The 15210-nt window shown below is 40.3% G+C and overlaps 2 protein-coding genes and 1 long non-coding RNA gene across 4 annotated transcripts in view; 1 reads left to right on the forward strand and 2 right to left on the reverse strand.

Annotated features, from left to right (window-relative positions):
- LOC136344292 (uncharacterized) overlaps nt 1-15210 on the reverse strand; it is a 122861-nt gene that overhangs the window by 84853 nt on the left and 22798 nt on the right. The window contains exon 2 of the long non-coding RNA XR_010732938.1: nt 1796-1877. This is a non-coding gene — a long non-coding RNA (uncharacterized lncRNA). The remainder of the gene's footprint in view (nt 1-1795; nt 1878-15210) is intronic.
- The window catches only part of Trim9 (E3 ubiquitin-protein ligase Trim9), a 68732-nt gene that overhangs the window by 27755 nt on the left and 25767 nt on the right, over nt 1-15210 (forward strand). The gene's annotated exons all lie outside the window — the stretch shown is intronic.
- Nucleotides 5674-8010, reverse strand: LOC136343985 (uncharacterized). Its single transcript, XM_066291009.1, has 4 exons — nt 6940-8010; nt 6374-6536; nt 5927-6185; nt 5674-5875 (listed from the first exon to the last, which is right to left on the reverse strand). Exons 2-4 carry the CDS (start codon nt 6438-6440, stop codon nt 5674-5676), a joined length of 528 nt encoding a protein of 175 aa, XP_066147106.1. The 5' UTR covers nt 6441-6536; nt 6940-8010.

The following is a 15210-nucleotide window of genomic DNA, read 5'->3' on the forward strand; positions in this document are numbered from 1 at the left end:
AAAATTACGTGTTAATAATTCCGACCAAAAATGCAATTTGAGATAAAAAGGGGAGTGATAGGGAACTTGCATTGAAACTGGCTGTTTCCTCTCGGCTCTTATCTCACCGAGCAAAGGCAACACCTAATTTTAACACCGTAAAACAAGTTGCTTTATCTTTCTGCAACAAAATGCAACAGCAGTTAGTCTAGACAACGTAATTTTGCGTGCAATACTGATGCCCTCCACGTTCCCAGAACTTCACGGCGTTTCGCACACGACCTTAAAATGAACAATGCCTCATTATCTCAAGTCAGGTTTGTCGCTAATGAGCGCTATTATGAAGAGAAAACTCCTTGTAATATTCAGATTGAAGCATAATTCAGGTAGTTATGGACTTTAGTCATTTGCCTTAGCTATATGTTTCGGATGTTAATTGAATTAGTTTCGAAATGGCTGGAAAAAGTTCCGGTTCGTTATTTGAAAGTTGTTCTGAAATAAAGTTTTTGAAAGTGTACCTTGTTGATGATTAAACATTCTGTTATACGTTTGTAGAGGCGAAGTTTGGCCTTTAAGAAGTTCCTTGTTTGCTAATTGGCAACGGTAAATTAACTGATTAAAAATTCGGTAAGTTAAACCGAAAATATTCGGCTTGCTTGTTATTATATTGCCCAAAATGGTGCTGGCAGGTGATCCCTGCCTGCAAATTAGTAATTCAGCAAAGGAGAGAATTTAAAAAATTCCGTTAACCCTTTTTAATAAGATTAATGGCGTTCGTTTCCCCCTTCTCGAAAAAAAAAGTGTTTTTCTTCCAATTTGAAGCCGTACTCGGCAAGTCAATGACATCACATTTTACGCTCAGTAATTTCAATTTTAAAACTATTTCCGAAAAGTTCCATCCTCTCGCAACTTTCTATGAAAGTTCCGACACTTCTCATGGCTCGAAGATTTAAGTTTAAATCTGTTTTCCGCGAGGTATTTTTCAATAGCTTAATGAAAACTTAACGATTTCTAGCCGTAACTTCGCATATTCACCACTCTCGGGCAACTATGCAATATACAAATAACTCTCAATGGGATATTAAATTAAAAGCTTTCACAATGTTGATCTTCCATCGTTGAAGTTTCAAGTTTTATATGCTTTTACTCGAGGTGGAAGCTTAAGCAAATATCTGTTTTCCTGCTGCGAACATTATGAACCTCCCGCGATTTATTAATGGACGTTGTTCGGGGAGGTTCTGGTCGGGAGGTTTTCCGTCTATCGCGGGTTTTTCGTGGAAAAAAGTCCGCGATATTGCATGGCCAGATCGACTGCCTATTCTCATAGGCGAGTACGCGGCAACGGGCTTTAAAGCCAATAAGGCCGAGATCTATCATTCAGCTTCCAATAATGCTCGACTGCATTGCTGCTCGTTCGAACAACCGGTTTGAGAGGCAACAAAAAACATATACCTAAACCACTAAACTTCCATTACCTCTTCTCTTTGCGTCAGGGGTCTTGACTGCCATGTTGTCGATGTGAATCTTAGAAAGTTAGTTATACGACGCAAACAGACAGTTTGAGCTTCGAGTCCAAAGAACCCTTGAGAGACCATTAAACTCCGTTTCATGCTCTGTTCAATTTGTTCGCCCATTAGATTTTTACGGCGATTTTTCATTGGTTTTGAACACACCTTGTGGGTGTCATGGAGGATATTTTTGGACTCCCTCAAAGGCTTTTTCACGTAATCTTTTACGTGGTGCCGCTAAAGATGTGGCTACATAGCATGAGCCTCGCTCAAGCCTAAAAATGACGTTGTTCCCATTGAGCTCTTACCGCACGAAACTGGTTGGGCTGGGACGAGGAAACCTGATGGTGTGCCTGCTACGTCAGTCGCAGGAAGCTGGCCGGTTAATCACTGCGGAAAATATTGTGTCAAATTCCACGAAGGCACAGTTATTAAAAGTAAATTTTAATTTGTTTAAAAGCACGGAATTCTCGGAATATTTTCCAAGTTAATCGAATTATAAAGGTGTTCAAAATAACTTGGAGTTTTCGCTCAAACTTCAAAATCTTCAACATTTATTTCGTCGTAGCGTATTTGTTTGCCTTGAACTACCATTAAGGGGCCCAATTCTACCCCGCACCGAAACGCTTGCGAATTCATGATTGAACTTCCAATGTTGCCGATTTAGGTATTCTCATTCTTTGACCCATCGATTAGCTAGCTCGCCGTCGTTTGCACGTAAACTGATTTTGGGATCAGATTTGGCCCCTTGATAGCAGTTAAGTCTTTTTTTAGTTGGGTGAGGATTGGTCAAAATGGCCTTGTTATTTCTGATGATGTTTGTGACCTTCTATCTGTTCGGTAACACTGAGAATATTAATACTAACAGTGATGATAGTAGCGATAAGTGTAATGAAAATGAGCATCCGATCAAAACACAATTTCAGAAATTCATACACACTCGCCTACATAGCAGTATGTGCGAAGCTCATTCATAAAAATGGTTTACTTGTAGGTCCCGCAAAAAATAAGTAAACACTACAGGCAGATTGTGGGTGTCTGTCCCTTAGAATCGCTTATCCGCATGCAATCGAGAAAATTGCGACAAACTAAAGATCATTTGAAAATTCACATGGTAAAGAGCATAATTTTTCTCTACATTTTCTAGTGATTAAGCTACAAAATAAATTAACTATTTACAAACTTCTTTGAACCAAAACTGGCATCGTCAGCATCACATCTGTGCAAAATCAAAATCTTAAACAACCAGCACGATATCGCAACTGCGCTTGTACTTTCACAGTGATCGGCGCATATATAAGAGGTAAGGTATCCTGGTGATATCACTTCTTTCGATCGAGCAGTTATGGGTTAGCGCCTCACGTGTCAAGAAGAGGAGACAAAACTGTAACTAACGATGCGTCGGTGCCATTTTGTGCATTGGTGAAATTTTTCAGAGGAATTGAGCAACAAAAATGTCCGATAATAAGGCAATTTAAGTGGAATAAAATATAAAATGATTGCCAATTAACTGTAATACTAGTCCGGCATCGACATCAGCGGCATAATCTTGTCATAACTAAAATCACGGACGCTCTTCATTTAAATCAGAAATTCATCACAGAGCGTCATTACTCATTAAGTCTCCACCCTAACGTAAACTGCATAAGGATTCGCTTAATAAATCATATTAAATTAAATTATACAATACGAGCCGTAATTGCCTATTACCGAGTGGAACACGTAAAAATGGTGAAAGTAATAATGATCTAATCAGAGCTAACAATATCCCAGGATGGTTACAAATATCAATTACGCTAGAAATCCCGCTTTGGCTGAAGGCTTAAATTAACGATAAGAACTTTATTCTCTTGGGGAACCGATGGAGAGGTCAGTGGCTTGCGCCTTTGTAAATGGGGTCAATAGTTACAGCAATGCTTTATTGTGCCTGCATATATATGTCCGAGGCTGTAAAACTCACAGAGCAATCACTAATGTTCAACCTTTGCCCTTTAGAAAGTTATACCTGAGCTTGGCATAAAATATCGGTCATTTAAACGTGAAATTTATTGCCAAGCATTACAGTTGTTAAGAAATACAAAAAAAAACAACAATTATTGTAGACTACACTCAGTAAGTGCTGTATAGGGTGCGAAACGCGTGTGTTCACCATATTGTCCGAAAAATTATTGATTTTCTTGACAACTGGTGAAACCATTTTTATGTGACCAACTTTTATTTTGAAATTATCAAAGCATCCAGTGGAACACATGCACTTAACGCGACTCGCACATGAATTAAGTTCATAATTGGCACTTAGGTTTCAACTACTTAAGAGATACCAAGAAAAAATGTCCCTCGAAAATACTAATTTCAGTCTGGGGTTTTCAGTTTACCCGCAACGTTCACGATATTTCATTGCCCAAGAGAAAACTCTTAAGGAGCAATTGGGTTTTCAGTGGCTGAAGCTAAAGTAATCACGAGTAGACGCACCTTTTATGCTGACAGAGACACTGAGTGAACTTTAACGCAAAACTAAAGTTTGCAAATTACGAAAATTTATTCTTTCTCGAGATTTAACAAAATTTTGTAATTGCCATTGTTCCGCTTATATGTAATCTAAATTCCTGCGAAGTAATGAGAGAGACAAACGAAATTTTCCACATATAAACGTAATAATCTAATGGTTACCAAAAATTCTGTTATTTGAATTGCGTGTGCATGCATTCCGTTCCTGTTTGTGTTCGGGGCGCCACCGCAGGCATAAACCCTGCTTTTCACCCTTTATTAAATTTCCACAGACACAAACGAGTATCCCAAAAGCCACCATTTCGACGCACGTGCAACTACGAACAATTCCCCCTTTTTGGGGCTAGTTTGAACGAGTTCCCATAAACGGCTGCAATAAATAAAAGGCAAAAACCTGCACTTATGTCAGATTTCAGTTTAATCTGAAAGAATGGCATAAAATCATTTCCTACAATCACGCAACTTCTAATGAGAAATGCCATGTTAGGGGTAACAACCCCTATATCGTAGTGAAGCGAATTTTATTAAACGTGAAGTTTTAATCATTGTTTGAAATAAATCAGAAGCGGAACTACTGCACAAAAGACGAGCTGAAGGAATGAATTATGTGATTATGGTGATGAATTGAAACTTCCCTAGAAAACGAGTATCAAAGGGATTAACGTCTAATTTTGCACTTTTTCGCAGTGCATTTCTAATTTACAAGCAAAATGACTACAGCGACTTGCGTACAACACGTTTCCACGTTGAAAACAGCCAACCTTAACCCACGAAAATATTTTTTGGCATCCAAAAACTGAATACTTTCGATACATTTTAATATTCGGAAAGTGTTAAGTAACGTATGGACCAATTGGAGTGCAAAAAACCTTTTAATTGGGGCCAGGTGTTTTAGGAAAAGTAAAATGAAATGAAACCACTTTTTTATGGCTTTTATTTACAAGATTAACTAAACCCATTCCGCGTACCTGCAACTTGCATGTTGCGCCTCACTTAGTCCTAGGTAGTAAATACAAACCAAGCCTTAAAAATATGAAGAAAATGGTAACCGTAATGTTGACACAATGTTCTCTAATAGCCAAAAAGGGAATAACAAGCTGCAAGTAACAAAGAGAACCCTATCCGAGGGTTTCTCATTAAACTCCGTTCAACAGAAATAACTACTAATAATACTCGGTTGCTTAAACTCTTCGTGCTGCCATAAAGATTGAGTAACAGAGTTTTCTCCATTAAAAACGGACAGTTTTTGCTCTAGAATCAAATCAACCGTAAGTAAAAGTTTGCGTTGCAACAAACGAACTGCGGCAGCCGACTAAAATCACCATCGAACTCAAATCCAAATCACAACGATGGTCTAAAATGCAAAAGACCACCGAGGAAGTGGTGAAGAACATCTAAAGCCATAAACTACATCCGAATTTTTTCAAAACGAAAAAATTGTGTAGGTTATTTCGAATCGCAGATTTCATAAGGCAACAGCAGGCGCGGCCAACAGTATCAGTTTTATGATTGTGTCATGGAAACTGAATATAGTTAGAACTTAATTGAAAGTCTCTGATAGCCTTCGGGGCTGAAGACCGAAGAGATGCACTTTAATTTACGGACGGCGACTGATATGATGAAATAAACTAGGCAGAATCCGCGGCACCACATACCTCAGAAGACACTACAAAGCCTTCTACATCATTCTTTGAGGGTAGGGTCTCCTCTTTAGTCGAGTGATCCTGAATTCAAAATTGAGACTATTGGTATGGTCCCTAAAATGGTAGACGATGGTTCTGGAAACATTTATGCAATTCATGCCTTTGGTGCACGGTGACGTGTAGATCATTTTAATTTTTTTTTCTGTGGGGTGGTGAAGGATTACTTCTTGTTGGTATCTAAAAGAACGTTATTGAAGAATCAGTTAAAATTTTAGTGTTACTAGTTACCTTTTAGCTTCCTCGGGCCTCCCAAAATACTGAGTGGCAATCCAGGCTGAGCCGTCGTTTTTATTTCCCTGGACGCTCCAAAATACCTCGCCGTCAATTTTAGTCCTCCAAAAAGTATAAGAAAAAATCTTCCCCACTCTCTGCACTTTGTGGCCAAACTTCAAGTTGTACGTATCGTTCTTGGCCATTTCCTCATCGAATTCTGATAGGAAATCCATTTTAGTTTCGGGGTGCTTATGTAACTGCCGCGCCCCGCTTACTCGATAAGGATTATTAAGATAAATAAAAGAATAAATAGAAGTTTTTTGTAAAAATCACACTTAAAAATATCACAGGTTTAAAGTAGCTTTGTGTTCAGTCTTCTAGGTTTGCGACACGCTTTACGTTTGCCTTTCGAGGTGCTTCTAGGTGTTTCCTACGGTAGAATCACAAAAGTTATTTGCCTACATGTAGTAGAAACATTGAAATCAAACTGGGAGATAAGATTAGGTGTATCATTTAGATTCAGCGGCATGCTCAATTACTCACATCGAAAACCAACATTAACAATAACTTTCACACTCGCACACCCGATGAAAGGGCTTAAGTACCTTTCCATGGGAGTTTTGGGCTGAAGGGAATCCAAAAAAATGAATCATTATATTAATGATTACATTCGAAATTTGATTAGTATCTGCTAATTTAATGTAACGGATAATAATCGGGGCATTTATTTAAATCGATGAAGTAACCGTAGCAATGCCGTTTAACAAGCATATTGTAATGCCTTCAGCCAATAGACTAAATTTAGGTTTTGGCAAGATCGCGACTCCCAAAAATCTCATTCGTGCACAGAGACTTGGACACGATCTGAAAACTGTAGAGAAATTATGTTACTATAACTGTAAATGTTACATGGGCAGCGTCCAACGTGCGTCCGAACACAAACCGGATGCGAGAATCGGTGATTTTGGGAACGACAAGAATTCGAGGAACTCCCCAATTTCATCTCCCCCGAAGTTGTGATCTAGGACGACATACTCACCTCACAATTAAAGTTTTACAACTCAAATCACTCCATCGCATTCGCCCACATCTCTGCACAAATTACGACCTACTAAAACTTATCCATGGTACTATTCGCGGTACTAGTGACCGTGCTTCGCAGTACTTTCATGAACCGACAAATCGACAACTAAAAATCGCGTAGTACCGCTCACGATCGACGAAGTTACAAAATAAAAGCCGGCCGTGCCTGAAATTTGCGGCCTATCGTCGGTCGAAAGAGAAAGCTAGGTTGGAGATCATGGACTAAAAATAATGTCCGATGGTGGAGGTGTTGGGTTTCGCCGTCATTTCGGTTTTGTTCCTGAACGCCATGGCGCCATGGAGGAGATTTAAATTCCTTCTCGTCACATTCAATTTTGATTACAAAGCGAGGAATCGACCTAGTGGGAAATTCGAATCTGACTTACCACGTGTAAGATTCGATTCTCGTTCGTAATTTTTGATACCTGGTCGGGTTTGGTTACCTAGTGGGAATTAGTCTCACTGTCGGTCGTCACAATGCATTTTCGTCCACGGCAGCGTGGCGTCCCGTCAGGTATATGAGTAACGCACGAAAAGTCTAATTCACAATTACTGCACTGCAACGCAGGACGACTTAAGGTGCACTCACCGGGGGTTAGGTGGCCCCCTACTGTAACCGTGGCTGCCTTGCTTAGGTATGTTAGATGTCCTTGCCCTAATACCTCGCAACAATTTCAAGCGTTCACGTATAGAAATAGAAATGTCTTCGACAACTGGCTGGTGCCCCCCTAAAATAAGTATGGGCTCCCCCGGTCTCTCACCTGTGGCCAACAGGTAGAGTTCCAACGGAAACAGTAGGGGATTACCTTTCTGGTCATCCCCAACTTATCCGTGTCGTTCGGGCCGCACGTTGTTGTGACACCAGCCGATATTTTTTACGTGATCGACACCACGACGTTGATTTGTCAGGATTAAGACGACTTTGTTAACTCACTAACAACTCTTTATTTTTAATACTAAGGTTCTATGTTTTTGCTCTGAACTATTTTAAAGGAATTTGAAGAGCGTCTAACACTATGCACTCCGTCTGAAGAAAAAATTATAATGTCTCTTTTTGGGGCTTAAACTTACTTATATGTGTGTAGAACAACTTATCTAAATTGTATTACCAAGGGCAAACACCAGGGGACTTGAGACTTTGGTCGCAGTTAATTGTTCGTAGAGTCGAAAGGGCAGTCTGGTGAAAGTCCAATTGCTCTAAATTATTCCTATGATAACCCCATATTATTGGGAAAGGTTCGTGTCGTCTGGGATAATAAGTTATATGACAGATATTGGATTTGAGGATAAGAAGGTATATAACAACGTAACACCTTCAAGTCACGAGACACGACGCCCGAAGGAACGACGCCCGCAGGAACGACGCCCGCACCCCGATCAACAGGCAAGTGCAGAGGATTTCAGGGTAACAGTACCGTAAACGGTTTTCGCTCCGATCGTTCTGATTTTTTAATATGTTATTCTATAGGTCATTTTGAACAACTTTTCTAAAGGGACAAGGGCGCGCAAATGCCTCTTTCACACTTTTTTTTAGGTTAAACATCTTTCCAAATCCAACTGTCTTACGGGATCGTGGAGCGAATAGGGGTGCTGGGTGGGGTAAATTGCTTCACTGTGGGTATGTAATATTTTGTTGTTGCTTTAAAGATCTGAAACGTTGTTGATAATTACCTCACTCAGCACTCCAATTCACTCCGTGAATCCCGAAAGACACTTCTGTTAAATACTTGGGGTACTTAGGAATTAAAATGAAATAGCTGGCTTCAGTACCAGCCACAACTTATCGGTTCAAAAACTCAAAGTATATTGATTCTCATATTCATATTTTACGTGGCTTAAAATAATAAACTGTGGACACGCTGTTAATAGGCGTACCCCTGATAAGCATGGCAATTTTGGCTATTCAGCCATGAGTCACCTTAGCACCTAACAGTTCGGATTACTGGACAATGGTTCCTTTTAGTTATTGCCGGCGAAGCGGCCAGCAATTAAAATCGGATGTTTAGCCAATAAATGAAATTGATGTGTTCTCAACATAAACTGCTGAGACAGCATCGGGATACATTAACATACTTAATAAGAAAAAAAAGAAAAAATACTAAACAACTTCACTCAATCGACTAAAATACTAGCGTGGCCCCTGCGCAAGAAAGATACACAAAAATTTTACAATTTTATTTTAATTGCAATCGCAATTGAAAAAAAATATAAATTCTGATCAAAATAAGTAAATGAAAAACATATTGCTTGATAAGAATTGAAACTAAATGACATAAATTTCCTTTACTGAGGTGATCCGAACTAACCTGAACTAACCTGAACTAAATGAAACAAATTTCCTTACTGAGGTGGATGTAACTTTGCAATTTCAATAGAGAAATAATGAATGTCGCTTAATAAAGGAAATGACCGTTTAAACAAAAATTTTGCTAGATATCCAGCAAAATGGGGCTCTTTTCTTCCATATCTGGGAATTCCACCACGGATATCTCTCCATATACGCTCTACATTCGGAGTGTGAATTTGCGGATCAAACAAATATCGAAACAAAACGTTTTTATGTGAGACGTGAATGCTGAGAGAATCAAGCAATGTTGTCGAATTGATAAATTCAAAAATGATTATTTGGATGAAAAATGGAAATGTGTTACCTTACCTCACCTCACCTTATCTTACCCCACCCAGCACCCCTATTCGCTCCACGATCCCGTAAGACAGTTGGATTTGGAAAAATGTTCAACCTAAAAAAAAGTGTGAAAGAGGCATTTGCGCGCCCTTGTCCCTTTAGAAAAGTTGTTCAAAATGACCTATAGAATAACATATTAAAAAATCAGAACGATCGGAGCGAAAACCGTTTACGGTACAATTTCCGATTTCAGTCATACCAGATTGTGGCCACCAACACGCAGTTATACACAAAGTGTCTATCATAATTAGTAAACGTGAGTCCAGGCGAACGACATACCTGCTCCCGTTTGCCACTGTTCTCACACACAGGACTTCTTGGTAGAAGTCGATCGAGAATCCCTCAATAATTCAGGGTTTACACGGTTATCACAGGACAATACAATACTTTCCTGTGCTACCACCCATCTCGAGAGTGCTTTCTTCAGCTCGTGTCGGGACTCACTGGCCCTCATCCCGCATAGGGTTCGCCATCGTGGGCACCGCAGTAAAAGACCTATTAGGGAAATTTAGCATATGTTTTGACTTCCTAATGTTTGGGGGTTAAAGTTTTATTGTTTTACACATGAGAATCAAACTAAAACCTTTGAGATCGTGCAATTTTTCATTCAGAATTCAGGAAACCAACGTATCAGTATCAATTTGTCCAACTAACATGCCGTCCGGTTCTCCAGTGCGCGCAGAACATCAGTTACGATTCAACACTCATTAGTGTAGAATATTAAGCCATTCGTGTATTCATTTTACGTAATGTATAATTTCAATGGCTTTTAAAACGTTCTCGATTCTTAACTCTTCCTAAAACAATAACTAATTAGTCACAACATTAACGATTTTGCACTGGAGAAGCGAAGAGAAGGTGGTAAGCTGAATGTGCGCGAGGTTGAGTTTAAGGGAAGACAGTGCCTGAGACGGGTTGGGACTGAGAAGTAGGTGTGCATTGTGTGAGAGAAGGCCCAACCTATTGACACATATAGCGTTGTGGCATGAGCTAAATCCCGCCCCTTAATACTCTGGCAAAGAGCGGTAAGAACTAAACATTACCGTAGGATCCGAATGTCTTCGAAAGAACGATCCTAGGTGCCCCAAGGGTGCGATGCCCGATTCTTCCGAGTAAATTCTTGGGTTTGGAAGATTTTCTTATGGAGCTCGGCTGATACTCACAGGCATGAAGAAGAACAGAGAGCCCGCGTCCGTACCTAGACAACCCCTTACTTAGCGGCCGTCGATGCCTAGAGGTAACTTAAACTCAAATTTTTGGGGATCGACTAATCGTTTCAGGGGGGCGCTTAAAAAATAACAAAACGATTGCAGACTTGTAATAAGGACATTTTCGTTTGGCTAGTCCATATTGTAAGATTATGTAATGTACCCTTAGGCTACGCCTATGGATTTCCACTGCCTTAGTGGTATGTCCAGGATGGCCATATGTCGGGAACCCATTATCTTCCAATAAGGGTTACCCTTCATAAAGACTTTCACTCCTCTTCCTCGTCAAGACAAAAGTCTAAAGTATCCTCATTTTTGCCAAAATCAGACTACAGCTGCAACACCCTCGTAAATTATCCTTTCTTACCATTGTCTTGACTTTACGGGTTAAGAATTTGGAAAGTTACCATCTGTGGGTTATGTTGCCTGTTGCCTAAAACCGGAGCACGCCTATGGGTACTGACCCCCATTTTTAGTACTTAAGATACCCCGAACCTTGTACTACTCTCTATTCTATTCTATTTTTCTAATAATAACGATACGACTGATATAGCTCGACGCCCCCGGAATCTTGTAAAATCCTGCATCCTTAACTCTTGACTCTCTCCATTTAAATGCCAGTTAAGCCTAAGATCTTTAGTTTTGTAACGATTCAGTGTTGTGTGTGTCATAACGAGTGGAATAAAATCTACTAAAGTGTTCCCGAGTTTTGTTTCGCGAGTTCCATTGCAATTATGATAGTACTTAATGGTACTCGTTCGAATGAATGAGTACGACTGGAGATGCCCGAGGAAAGAGAGCTTGGAACGCCCGGTCAGAACTGATTATTAAGATTGGCATTGTTATGCTCCACGAGAGTATTGCTGTCTAGTTTAGTGAGGTTTCCTTCTATTTCATTGCCCATTATTTGTTGTTTATAACATTAACGTGTGACATGCCCCTGTGCTAGAATGTCTAAAACAGACCGAACCTTATGTTTTCAAAATCGCACATACTCCAATTCGCTTGTACTTACAGCGAAGGAATAAAATTGTGATTACATAAACGTAAACTACAATCATTTTAAAAATAGCAATAGAAGAAGTAGGTCCACAAAGAACGAGCTTGGTCTAGAAACGAAAGTGAAATTTGCTGAGTAATTGTTTTCTATGAAGAATGATCTAGGGCTTTCTGGGTAAGGATGCAATTGTTGGAACATGAAAAGACCCGTTACTCACCTTGGGAGCAACGCAGCAATCGTCTAAATCGAAAAATCCCTCGTACTTCCTGTGCAAGCTACATGACATTGTTCTTTGAAATTGAAGTGCCTTCTATCAACACTTCAGGCTTTACCGCATATGCGAGGCTGCGCCCCCCATTCATTGTCCCAAAGGCCCCATATGTAATCGCGATAACAGACTGGCAAAAGTTATCTGTTAGTAGATCCCGAAAACGTAAAACGCAGCTTAGTGGAACTTGATCCCAGCTCTGCCGTGAATTTGAGTATAAAGTTGTGTGTCTGTAGCCGTCCTCCGAGGTGTTTAATTTTGTTTGAACGCATTACCCGAGGACACTAATGAACATTCAGCAATCTAAATTAGAAGAAATTTAGAAATCATCAAAATACGCAACACATCTGGATATATCTCGCGGTTTCGACTCCATTCTGTTTTTGAAACTGGAACGTCGTAATTAACTTTTAAGGAAGCTTTGAGGGCTTCTACAGAGTACGGAACTGAGCTGAAGTGCTACGAGTGTGTCTCGACAACGTAAACAATGTACCAATTATAAATTATGTTTATAGATTTTATCTCTGATAATTTCACACATGCTAAAGTGGAGAGAGAAACTGCCACTTGCCATAATGCATAATGACGACGATAAAACATCATTGCGCAATGCCCTTTTTACAATTGTGTTAACGCTAAATTGATGTATGCTAATGCAATTTCGTCAAAAATTATTCGGGGCAATAAAGGTGAGCAATTCACAAATTATCATCAGTCCGCTCTCCTCGCATCGCATACATTTAAAGTGCCGGAGGCTGATTCTTGTCCCTGTTGCCCGCAACAGCACGAATAACCCCCTTGGGGCCCCTCTTTGCAGCAGTAGAAATAAGAACGATGCACACAATTCCGTTTCCATATTATTTGATCCATTAGCTGGGGCTTACGTGTTTACTGGATTGTACTCAAAAGGCAAAAGTTGGCATTGCTGGTTCATTGATTTCGCTTCAAAAATACTATTCCCGTTCGCAAATATGTTTTGTCTACGTTTCCAGTTTCCACTGTAATTACAGCCATTAATCCCTAATGCTTATGTTTATTTGATAAACCTAATGGTTTGAGGTGGAAACTAAATACCAATTTTAATGAGATTAATACCAACTGATGTATATTCAATGCACATTCGGATTTTCGATTTAGGAACAATATGGATATGCATAGGCTCAGATTTAACGCTATATTGAGTTATTTTGAGTTAGTTATATGAGCACGCAGCAGTGCGTACGGCCATTACAGTCCGGAGGTTACCTACCATGGGTTGGTCGGCGCCGCGCACTATTCGTGGGTCCGGGAGTTGGGGAAGAAATGAGCTCAACCACGGCTCAAGAAACTGTGTCCCGATTTGTTCGATTGCCCTCGTGCTCAGTCAGCATCGCTCAACTCCAAAGTTGCTCAGTTGCGTTGGGCACTTAGGACGCACCGCTCAAGTTGTTCAGTCGCCTTGCGCACTTTTAGGGCCATTAAGTAGCACTGCTCGACTCGAAAGTTGCCCAGCCGTCTTGGACACTTTCGGGACAGGAGGCGCCATTCGACTCGAAAATTACTCAATTGCCACGCTTAAGGCACTTAGGTCTCACCGCTCGACTCGAAAGTTGTCATTCGCTCGCTTTGCCTCTTTATTAGATACCAATAAGCCTTCGCTGCAGCTAGAAAGGTTTCTTTTGGTACAAAAGAGTGCCTCTGAGACTGCAAACTCAAGGTGGTGCAAACGCGAATGTCCAGTTCATGTTTGTTTGGCGGACCATTTGTAAAACCCAAACCCCGGTAGACGCCCTCGGAACACATTTTTTTTTTGTTTGAGCTGGCCATTTGAGCTTATACTGAGTTCATCCTACAAATTTGAATTGCTTCCACAACAACATTTTCAAATGTTGCTACAATTACTATCTCACTTCCCTCGAAAAATTGGAAAAAACTGTTTCTAATAAAGAAACTCGCTCTATCGGGCCTACCTGCACACACATCTAATTCCAGCACGCAATCTGAATATTAAGTGTCCGGGACTTCCGTGATGCAATGTTTGTTTGAGGAAAAAGGAATTATTTAAATTGCCACTGTCGAAACCCTTATAAATTTTATGTTCACCATCTACTACCCTAGCACTGAATGTTGTCTCAAAATGTCCGCAGAGTTATCTACGTCCACCATAAACTGCAAATTCCCTGACATTTTCCAAATTCAAACCGCCAGGCCATTGTTCTCTAGTCCATTCAGGTATTCATTGGGGAGCGGGTAGGTTTATTAAAATGGGAAAATTAATGTGTATTAGGGTTTCGCCCTTTTCGGCCTTTAAGAGTGCCATAAAACTGGGACGTTTATAGGCGGAAGGCCATTTGGAGGTCGGACGCTTTTACTCCTCTTTGCTAATTGCATTGAATTAACTACTGCAACTTATTACAGGGGGAGATAGGGCTTATTTGTTCCAAAGTTAGCGGGTATTGGTTTTGGAAATAACTGCACCAACGCTGTTCAATTAGCGCGAGACCACGATCCGTGACGAGTATCCAAAACATGCCTTTGAGAATTCAGGATGTACTCAAGATATTTTAATGGTGACCCTTTAGCTATTTCAAGTAAGTTTCATGTTGTCGCCCGAAAAAAGCTTTGACGCATAAAAAATACTTCAATTTAATCCGAAAAGGGGGGATTTGCACGCATTTAATTGGATTGCCACGGCCATTCAGAGTGAATTTGTCGTGGATGTGGTTACGAGTGAGTAATCAAGGACTTTAAAACTCGCCCCTATCGCTCAAGCTTACGCTGCACTCCCTTTATGGGGGAAAATTTTCTTTTTGCTTTCATAACCACGCTAACGGCATAATGCCCTTAATTATTCGGGACACGTTGGCTTCAATTTTTTTTTGCATAAAATGAATCGAAACGACCGCGCCAAATTGAAATTGACCCTCTGGGGTTCTAAACAATTTTTAAATTAGAACATATGCTGGAGCAGGAGCGGCAACAACGGGCCGAACGACATGGGGCGGCGGGTAGTGGGGTGCCTAACCATGGCCCAAAACTTTCCGAGAGTCTAAAAAGCACCGTTGCCGATGTTCA

The sequence above is a fragment of the Euwallacea fornicatus genome, chromosome 16, assembly GCF_040115645.1.
Source record: "Euwallacea fornicatus isolate EFF26 chromosome 16, ASM4011564v1, whole genome shotgun sequence".
Classification (NCBI taxonomy): domain Eukaryota; kingdom Metazoa; phylum Arthropoda; class Insecta; order Coleoptera; family Curculionidae; genus Euwallacea; species Euwallacea fornicatus.